Source organism: Hippocampus comes, unplaced genomic scaffold (genome assembly GCF_001891065.2).
Source record: "Hippocampus comes isolate QL1 unplaced genomic scaffold, H_comes_QL1_v1.1 scaffold168, whole genome shotgun sequence".
Lineage (NCBI taxonomy): Eukaryota > Metazoa > Chordata > Actinopteri > Syngnathiformes > Syngnathidae > Hippocampus > Hippocampus comes.
This window is the reverse complement of record NW_017805955.1, coordinates 1,366,456-1,376,854: the sequence shown is the minus strand read 5'-3', so window position 1 is coordinate 1,376,854 and position 10,399 is coordinate 1,366,456. Positions and strand designations below refer to the sequence as shown.

Genomic DNA, 10,399 nt, shown 5'->3' with positions numbered 1-10,399 from the left:
ACACACACACACAGTCACACATCCACACACTTAAACAGACACACACCTCCAGGCTGAGATGGAGGAAGACGCCAGATGGACACGGGCCGGGAAGGGGGAGCGGGGGGGGGGGCGGCATGGGACAACTTGGAATTGTCGACAAGAAAACTAGGGAGGGGATTAAGACATGAGCAGTAAGAGACCAAATGTGGCCTGAGATGACACTTCCCATCCCGGATGATGCCGTTTCCTTCGACAAATGGCTCCCAAAAGTCCAAGTCCCCTTAAATGATGGCATGACTGCCAGTTTCTTTCCCACCTTGAAAAGTTGCTCTTCTATATGACGTCATCTGCAGGCCAGCTGCTGAACTGGCCGGTTACCAAATGTGGAACTCCGAAAAAAATGGCTGGCAAACCACTTACTTGTGAAGGCACCAGTGAAGAGTACTATACCGCCATCTAAAGGCAAGATAACAAACTGCACGTTAACTTATATTTTGACCTGCTCAATAAAGAACTACAAATATGGTGGAAAGCCTGATCTCGTTTTTCGGCTTCAGTTTGAAAGTTTGGTAACGTGGCGCCCTCCAGTGTACATATTTGGTATGACACGCAGCTTAATTGACAACATTTAGTCTCCTTTGACATCCATACCTCTAATTAGGGAAAACAATAGAATTAAGAGTAAACATTATTTTAAATTACACTGTTTAGAAGGTGAATAACATTTTTTTGGCAAAATGAGAATTCTAGAAAGTATTGAGGGGCACCAAAATTGAATAATAATAATAATAATAATAATAATAATAATAATAATAATAATAATAATAATTCAACTAAATGTTCTTGTTCCCGTCTTGTCCAGTAGATGTCAGCAGAGGCCGAAGGAGGTGCCGCCTGCATGCGTGTGGTCCTTGTTTGAAGTTCTCGCTTCATTGCAATGCAATCAAGTCCAGCGTCGGTGTGTGTGTGTGTGTGTGTGTGTGTGTGTGTGTGTGTGTGTGTGTGTGTGTGTGTGTGTGTGTGTGCGTGTGTGTGTGTGCGTGCGTGCGTGCACGTGTGCGTGCGTGAGAGAGAGTGCAAGAGAGGGGAAGTAGTGTGTGCGTGTTTGTGTGTGCTCATGATGGAGTCCATTATGAGGCGCAAAGTGTCCTCCAGTCTTTGTTTTGGTGCTTTGATGTGTTCTTTACATTGACATGGATGCATACAAAGCACATCACTGTAAACCACTGTTGCCATGGAGACGCCAATGCAAACCCAAAAAGGAACCATCAACATGTTTTGTTTTGTTTTGTTTTTACACCATTTTGTGCACGAGCATATTTTTGCACATTGTACATTTGAGAAATGTATTTATTTATTTGTTTGGTTTTATTAATAAATTCACACAAAGAAAACAGGAAACCTGTTTTTCCTTTGTCAAAAAGGGTCATTTTGCATTTGATTTTTTTATTTGAATACGGCTGCAATGTAAAATCTGAGCATCAATCAAGAGGGCAAATTTTTTAAATGTTTGAGTTGAATCTTTTTTTAAGTAAATTTGCAAACCTTCCCAACGCTTGTTTGGACTTTTCGTTTTTTGTTTTCAAAAAAATGTTACCCAAATTCTGAAAACTTGCTCTGACTTAACACAACACAGGTAATTTTTATGAAGCATTTTAAAGGATATTTTAAATGGGTCGTAAGCTTTTCCTCGCACATGCGGTGCTATTTATTATTATTTTTAAAATAAATTTGATGAAAAAAAAAGCTCAGTTTTTTGTTTTCAAAAAAATGTTACCCAAATTCTGAAAACTTGCACTGACTTAACACAACACAGGTAATTTTACGAAGCATTTTAAAGGATATTTTAAATGGGTCATAAGCTTTTCCTCGCACATGCTGTGCTATTTATTATTATTTTTAAAATAAATTTGACGAAAAAAAAATCTCAAGACTTGCTTTCGCAGTGATTTTTTAAAATGTCATCAATTTTTTGTCACGTTGCTCCAAATTTTTCAGTTGAATATTTAAAATAAATTCTCAAAACTTTGTTTGGCTTTGGCATTACGAGTAATTTGATGAGGAATTTTAAGGGGCATTGGAATAAGGCCTTAACCATAGAATGTGTGGAATAGCTTTGTCACAACACGGGTCAGGTGTAAAAGCCCACCCCGCCAATTCTCACCTCCATTAGAGGCGGGTGTCTGCATCAGCACCCCTGCCAACATCACCACTTCACAGATCCCCCCCCCTCCCCCATTCCACCCCAGGCCAAAACTTCCACACACACGGCACCTGGGACGAGAGGGTCACAAATGATATACCCGCGTTCAATGCTAGGACAAGCTCACGACGGATTTGATCCTTTGTTGCATGAGTAAATCAGATGAAAGCGGACTTGAGCATCTTTTCAAAATCAATGCAGTCAATGACGCTAATAGATACAGATAGACGACGTTCAAGTGCTGAATGAAAGCTGACACAGTCGATGAATCTCGTGTGTCCAGGAGATAAAGCTAGCATGCTAAGTGAGTAGCCAAAGAGTTGATGAAGCTAACATGCGCTATTCTCATTGATATACGTGAGCTTAGCAAACTAGCCATAGGAAAACAGATACACATAGAGAACGCAAAGCTGATAAATCAAAATAGATTTCATTGTGAGATAAAAATGGCGAGATTAGATGAGCCTGACACGCTAAAGGAAAATCGGGCGCCGTAGATAGAGCCACGGCGCAAAACTGAAAATATCGTATACTGCCGTGGATGACGCAAAAGTGAAATTAACATTGATACGGCAAAACGGTGCCAAACAAATCACGCAAGTGACTGGCAACCCCTGATGGGGAAAAGACGAAAAGTCACCTCAGCTGTAGATGAAACTAACATGCTAAAAGAAAATAGATTCCGGGGCAAAATGAAAACGGACTAAACTGACGTGTTCTCAATGAAAAACGCGTCTTCAGACATCCACAATACACACGTTAAGTTCCCAGAACATTTCTGGAGAAATTTAATCCCTCATTAAGTGTATAATGAGCCCAACGCGCTCCGGTGGGCCCTGAGGGTCCTCCGAGTGGCCCCTTGGGGGGCTCGTACAGTGGCGGGTGTCAATGCTAATGGCTAATGGCGGCCACACGTGCAAATCCAAAGCACGCAACATCAGCATAGCCGACGCGCAACGGGCGCATTGGCATGCACCGAGGTCGAGGTGTTCTTCACGCACGACTATTTCACACAAAATGACATTTCCGAGGGAGTTTTCACTTTAAAAAAATTAATTAAACAGCACCCAAATCCACAGCTGTTCCAAATATATTGGCATGGTCCAAATATGACTCGAAAGTCTGGAATGATCATTTTAGAAATCAAATGTTAGTATTGCGAGTATCAAGGTGTTCCTAATGTTGTGTCCGTGTTGAAATGTGTATTGCGGGCCAGACGACACGCACCTGGCCGGTCTGCCATTTACAGTCCACGTGGAGTAGTCACGTCATCATCCACATATGCGGGCATGTCACTTATGTCGGTCCACAAATAAAAAAAAAAACAATAATAATAATAAATAAAATACATTTTAAAAAGAACTCCTAAAGTACATTCTGAGATCCGTTTCAGAAAAAGAAGACTTGATTGAAGATATTTACTGAGGCCACATTAGAGTGCCTCGTTGTCCGCAGTGAGTGCACGGACATCACGGAGAGAAAATTTGAAGAAATAGGGGAGAAGTAAACAAACAAACAAAAAAAATCTGATTTGACAGCCAGAATGTGGGTTTGAGATAGTCCGCTGGCGTGGCTGCTTTAGAGCACCTTGTTGTAAGCCGTGAGTGTCACACAGAGGGCCAGAATGGGGGAAATTGATTTTTTTTCCCCCAAAAAGTCCGACTTGACAACTGGCATGTGGACAGGGGCTTCTTGCTGGCGTGGCCGATTTAGAGCGCCTCATTGTTGGCCGTGAGTGCACACATCTCCCAAAGTTGGATGGATTTAATAGCACTGAAAATCACACAAAAGTACTTCAACGAAGGTACTTTTGCCAGCTGTGGCTGCATGTGAATGTGTGCGAGAGGCCCTCAGAGTGCGTGTCAAAAACGTCAGCCTGGCGATAACACGGCCAGGCTCATAGCAATCATGACGATGACGCAGTGTTTCTCCTGGCTTTTGTTCCGCTAAAGCGACTGCGGATTCAAATTCTAATTTCATACTGTTGAAACTGCGTTACTGCTCTTCCTGAGTGAGGCATTCAGTTTTTCGCATTGTTGAACCCGCGCACAGAGAAATATTCTCAGAAAAAGACCCTTTTCTTGCAACTACGGACACTGAGACTCATTAGTCATTTTATTCTTGACCAGCCAATCAGTGAAGAGATGTAATGACGATGGTGATGATGATGATGATGATGATGATGATGACGTTATGATGAAGGAATTCATGAAAAGTCAAATAATACAGTAAATATAACAAAGATTATATAAAACAAAATGAGCAAAGTAAATATAAGATTAAATTACTAACACATAAAGTAAATAAAACTAAACATTCTCGTCTTATAGCATTATTAAAATTATGTTGACTAAGTTATTGAAAGCAATAACAATAAAAATTAACGAATAAGAAAACCATCATCAAATGAAGTAAACCAAAATATAAAACAATAATGTTTTATAATTTTTAAGTACTTAAAAATGTATCAAACAATAGGATTTTTTTTTCTTTCATTGTAAGCAATTATGCAATCATGTCCTCTGAATTGCTCACGAAACGATCGCGAGGGCTATATGTGCACATCATTGCCGTGCACGCGCTCGCATCCGAAACGCCGCTGATGACTTTCACGCTCTCTTGTGCGCGATGGCCCATTAGGGGGACGTCATTCTGCCCTCACTCGCTCAGTCGACAGTCATGCCTTTGAATGGGGCGAGTGGATTCGTCGTCTGGCTCCAATACACACCCGACAACGCGCAACCTCCTTCCTTCACGAAGCCCACAGCTGCTTTTTTGGCATGAACTCCAAAAATGTAGACAGACGTCTGTGTGCGCGTGGGTGTCCGGAAGACAAATTTGTATTTATGTCTAAATAAAATAGAAAATGGGATGCAATTGGCTGCATGGTGGTCCCCACACAGAAAGCGGGTGTAAGCTTATGTTATATTATTGATTATTATCATTTTATGTTTGAGCATTATACTCCTTCATGTTATAGTTACCTAAATTATATTCTGTTTAATAATTGTTGAAACATTCTTATGTTGCTTGCGTCTGATTGGCTGAAGAGAAGCAGGAAGTGTTTTCGTTACCGTTGTGTTCTCGAACGTGCTGCGGTGCCGACGTCTTTTTTTACCCTTTTAGTAAAACTGCATTTAAAGGATTCTATCTCTCCTTTTACCGTTCGTAAAGTAGAGCTATCCACTAAAAACAACGAACCCCTCAACTTACACGTGTTTACCTGCTTGATGAGACGTCAGTGTCAGCCAGCCCGCTGAGAGCGCATGCGCACATTGCGCACCAGTCCAAAGAAGAGCCGCCATGTTTGTAGAGCGGCAGTTAAAAGGGCGAAGCCGCCTCGCCACGCCTCCCATCGCCACGCCCGCAGAAACGTCGGGAAGCGAAGCAAAGCAAAGCCAAGAAGAGATCACAAGGCGCAATTGGAAGCGCGATGGCCCCGCACTGCAAACACGCCGGCACAAAAGACGCCGCTCAAGAGTGCAATCAGCACCACAAAACCCAAAGACCGCCGTGCATGAATGAGGGACGGGTGGAACCCCAAAGAGGAGTGAAAGTCCGCGTGATCAAAGAGAAAGATTTGGGTGAATTAAGACAAACTCGAGGAAATACTTGAGTTGAGAAGGAACAGCGCACTACTTTGCCTCGAGTGCAACGCTGCAACAAAATGGAAACACGTTGTTTTTAATTTAGATGCTAATTTGCGGAGCTGCATACATTTAGCTTTACAAGACATTGTAAAACTACAAGCGGGCTGGAAAATCCGCGAATAAACTGAGACTTTTTAGAATTGCCATTTCATTTTTTTTAGCCGATTAAAGACACACGAGTAAGGTTGAAAAAAAACGCGAATGAGGGAGTACATATCGGGACACAAACAGAAAAAAATGGAGAAAAGCGCCCCCCCCCCCTCAGGAAAAAGCGACTGTGTGCCCCAAGCTTTTTTTTTTTACGCTGAATTAAAAGATGTCTTGAGTTTCAGACATTTTTATTTTCTCTTTTTTGGGGGGTTGTTTTTACGTTTGACCTGTAAAAGCTTGCGCAATGCCATGCCCTGTAATTGAGAGTGATGATGTTTCAGGGAAAATAAATCCACCTGTTGCTGAACCTAAACGACCCATATGAAGAAAATAACATGATTTTTTTGGTTTTTTTGGTTCGGCGACCAACAACATAAAAGTATTTTATGGACTCGGACTGACAATTGGAATAAAACGGAAAGCACGTGTCATCAACTTTTTCAAAAAAAAAAAGAAAAAAAGAAATGCATTGATGTTAAGCCAGTAAGAGTACGTGCGACTTCTTTTTTTCAATAGCAGAGAGGGAGGAGGTGTCGGGCTGTAATTTTCCTCCTCTAATGACTTTCGCACTCAGGATGTTCTCCGTGTCATGCAAAATGTGCCCCCCCCCTTCACCCCTACATACAAATTCGCCAGCAACAAATACCAGCTATCTTTCGTATGCCCTGTTAAAGACAACACCGTGCATTGGGGTCGCAGACTTGACAGATTATGCAGGGGAGGAGGGGAAAAAAACTGAAAACAAAAAAACAACAACAACAGAAAAACATCAGTTGGCAAATTTGACGCCTCCATTAGGCGGCCCGTTGCGAGGAGCGACACCCCGACTGCAAAACGTCACACTTTTGCCTTTGCCCCCCCGCCATTGTTCTCAGGAAAGGCCGTAATGGAGTGTTTGTGCATCAGTTCATAGCTCCGTCGGCGATTCATTAAACGGCTTAAGGGTGGAATGAGAAAAAGAAAAGTAAATGGGAAAAAAAAAAGTGTAGCTCTTGGAAGCTCCTCGCTCGGTCACGCCGGGCTGGAGCCGCCCAGCGCGGCCTCAAGAAGATGATTTGCCTCGAATAAGATCATTTGGCAACATCAAGGCTTTCCCAGCAGTTGTGATTACATTTGGACTCAAGATCCACGCAGGAATTTGTAGGCCGACTAATTCTGGCTGGGAGTCAACGACCCCCAACCTCCTCGTCTTCAAAAGCAAGCCCCCCCCTCTCCCCTCCTCCCTCAAAGAGTGAGGATGTTTGACAATCCCAGCTTGTACTAGTCCACCAATTAATTGGATACGTTGTCGGCATGCGGCCTCCTCTCATCTTCTGCTTGCGGAGACAAAAGCCCGGCCGGGGGCGGAGGCGGGGGGCCGTTGACACCTCCGCGTTCGGCCGGGTATAAAAGAAGGAGGCGTTCAGGAGCCACCGTTCGCCTCGCACCTTCTTTCTCGCGGCAAGGATGCAGATACCGAGCAGCACATCCACGCCAGCTTTGGGGGCATACTCGCTGCGCAATCACCCGACTGCGCAGCCACCCTTTTCCAAATCGTTCACCATCGACGCGCTGCTCGCCAAGCCGGACGGGCGCAACTCGGAGCGGGCGTTCGCCTACCCGGCCGCGCTGCCCCTGGGCGGCGCCGCCGGGGTGACCTACGCGACCTGCCCGTACAACGTGCTGCCGGCCGGCTACTCCGCCGTCTACTGCTGTCCGCCGTTCACCTACCAGGCGTCGTGTCGCGGAGCCTTTTACGCGCAAGGTATTTGTCGCCCGAACTTTCGGAGGGGGGTCCTCTTACCGCGGCTGACTTTTCGCTCGACTGCCTCGCAGCGGCGTCGATGCCCAAGGTGCACGCCTTGAAAGTCAAGGGTGGCAAGTCCAAGCGCATGCGCACCAGCTTCACCAGCGAGCAGCTCTCCCGCCTGGAGAAGGAGTTCGCCCGGCAGCAGTACATGGTCGGCTCCGAGAGGTTCCTGCTCGCCTCCGCCCTGCAGCTCACCGAAGCACAGGTCAGCATCTTTACAACACGCGCAAAAAAAAAAAAAAAAAAAAAAGTGGGAAATTAATAAGAGACTCCGTGTTTGGTGGAGGGCGAGAGTTTAATGGGTGAGAAAAAAAGTCACTTCCGGCAAGTAGTCATTGCAGTTTCAAGCGTCGCGATTTCTGTTGTTCAACAATAAATACGATTTTTTTTTTTTTTACAACTGTAGTAAAAAAAAGGTGATTTCACAAGACAAAAAGTAGCTTTATGAAACGATGGCGTGTCAATGAGGTTCAGTTGATATTCGGTGAAAGCGGAAGTTAGGTCGCCATTCGGAGGGGGAAAGTCCAATCGAGTCACTTTCAGACAGTGAGTCTTGGCCTGATCCATTTCTGATTAAATCAATTGAATGCGTTGAAATTCCTGCTGGAAAATTGAGAACTAGTTTTATACCTTCCAAAGGAAAACTGTAACGGTGTCTTTTGCACACATTAAAAAATGAAATGCTTCAATTGTGTCTTTGATATTACGTGTCGTTGACATAAAGCGTACAAATTCATAAAGTGACTTCCAGTGTGCTAAACAGCAATTTTAATGATTCAAAATGATTGTTATTGTGCGTCTTAAGAGGAAGCGCTTCAACAGTGTCTTTGGTACCACGTGTCTTTGATATCAAGCGGGGAAACTTCATAAAATAGTGAAAAAATTCACTTCAATGCATTCTGCAAAACACGAGAATTTTTCACGACACGTAAAAAAAAAAAAAAACATTCTAATGTTGCCTTTGATATTACGCATCTTTGAAATTAAGTGAAAAAAATGTCTGTACATGACCAGTTGTAAAGCATCCAAAATTTACATTAAAAAAAAAAAAATAAATAAAATAATCGAGCTTTGGCGCACTATTGAGAAGACGAAGAGGCTCCAAATGTGACTGGAGGAGGTCTCATGCGCATCCGTCGGCCTTGTGGTGTCTTCCAGGTGAAAGTGTGGTTCCAGAACCGCCGCATCAAGTGGCGCAAGCAGAGTCTGGAGCAGCAGCAGGCCAAGTTGGCCAAGCTGGGCCTGGCCGCCGCCGCCACCCCGCCCAAAAGCCCCGGATCTCAGGGCCACGCTGACGAAGACCAAGAGGAGGACGAATTCTCCGACTCGGACGTGGATGTGGACGTGTCCGACGATGGCCCGGAACCCTGTTGAGAAACCCCGGAAAAAACACAAAAACAAACAAAAAATATCCCCCACGGAAAGACTCAACACTCTTGTACATTCCTACCATGAATAGATGATGGCCTATTAATATTTAATAGAAGTATAGTTATATATTTAATTTTTGTACATGCATTGCTCTTTGACTATTGTTTTTTTTTTTTTGTATATTTGAATGACATTCAGAAATATATTTTATGGAAAGAATTGCACTGCTCTGTCTGGCTTCTTGATTTGATTTGGCAACACCACATTACAGCTAGAAAGACGTTTTTAGAGCCGATTGTACAATTGTTGTGTTTACAGTTATCCTCTGGTAATCCTTTTTTTTTGAGGGGTGGGGGGTTGAAGTATTTTGCTTGACCTATAAAAGCTTGCGCAATACAGATTTTACCCTGTGTTGCCATTTATAGCTAAGACGAAAAAGGAAATATATGTAGTACAGGATGCTAACATACAACCGCAAAGGAGACGCAGTAAACAAAGCTAACATGGTACATGACAAGAGATGAAACAGTACAACTGGGGTCCTTTCAAGTAAGCTTCAAATACGCCGCCACTCGAGGGAAGTGAAAAATAAAAAAGGGCAGTCCAGGGTCACAAATGCACTTTAAGCCGTTGTCTTTGAATGGGACAAATTGAAATGAAAACACTCACAAGGAGCATGTAGAAGAGGCTAACACAAAAGTAATCACATAGTAAATGACCAAAAAGGCGTAAATGGCATTTGGGTGACCAAACAAGTGAAAAGTCATCTCTCAGGAGCTCCTTCAATTGTCTCCAAGCAGTCAAATGCTCTCCGGCATGCGGCACAGGTGTAGCTAATAAAGTGAAGTGGGGCGGATGTAAACGGCGAACTGGTTTCGGGCCTCCTGCGGGCGACCAGAGACACATCAGCCGCATGTGCCGGGATAAGACGTCGCGAGGACGGAGTGCATCAGAGCGGCTAATTGGCGACGCTGGAGCACAGACGACGGAGCACAAAGGCGACATGCTGGCAAGGTTTCCATGTCACTAATCTTCACCGAAGAGCTCTTAAGAGGTGAAAAAGAAGAAACACTCACCTCGGGGATCAAGAGGGATTGCTTGGGGTTCTCAGCTTAGGCAAACAAGACTACAAACACTTTGACCGCATCACACCACAATGGGGGCACGCAGGGAACCGTACTAGATACACCACATTTTTCTTTATGATACTTAACTTATTATACCGGATGATATCATTTGACACGACCTGCTTTG

General features: G+C 43.9%; 1 protein-coding gene across 1 annotated transcript; it reads left to right on the top strand.

Moving 5' to 3' along the window:
- Positions 1-7,364: 7,364 nt before the first annotated feature.
- On the top strand, positions 7,365-9,183 carry noto (notochord homeobox). Its single transcript, XM_019890441.1, has 3 exons — positions 7,365-7,729; positions 7,801-7,979; positions 8,933-9,183. The coding sequence occupies exons 1-3, from the start codon at positions 7,432-7,434 to the stop codon at positions 9,146-9,148; spliced, it is 693 nt and encodes a 230-aa protein (XP_019746000.1). The 5' UTR covers positions 7,365-7,431; the 3' UTR covers positions 9,149-9,183.
- The last annotated feature ends 1,216 nt before the right edge of the window (positions 9,184-10,399 follow it).

Excerpts from the sequence above, each read along its gene's own strand:
- noto (XM_019890441.1), top strand. The coding sequence starts at position 7,432 with ATGCAGATACCGAGCAGCACATCCACGCCAGCTTTGGGGGCATACTCG. Across the intron at positions 7,730-7,800 it reads CGGAGCCTTTTACGCGCAAG|CGGCGTCGATGCCCAAGGTG; the intron begins GTATTTGTCGCC and ends ACTGCCTCGCAG. Across the intron at positions 7,980-8,932 it reads TGCAGCTCACCGAAGCACAG|GTGAAAGTGTGGTTCCAGAA; the intron begins GTCAGCATCTTT and ends GGTGTCTTCCAG.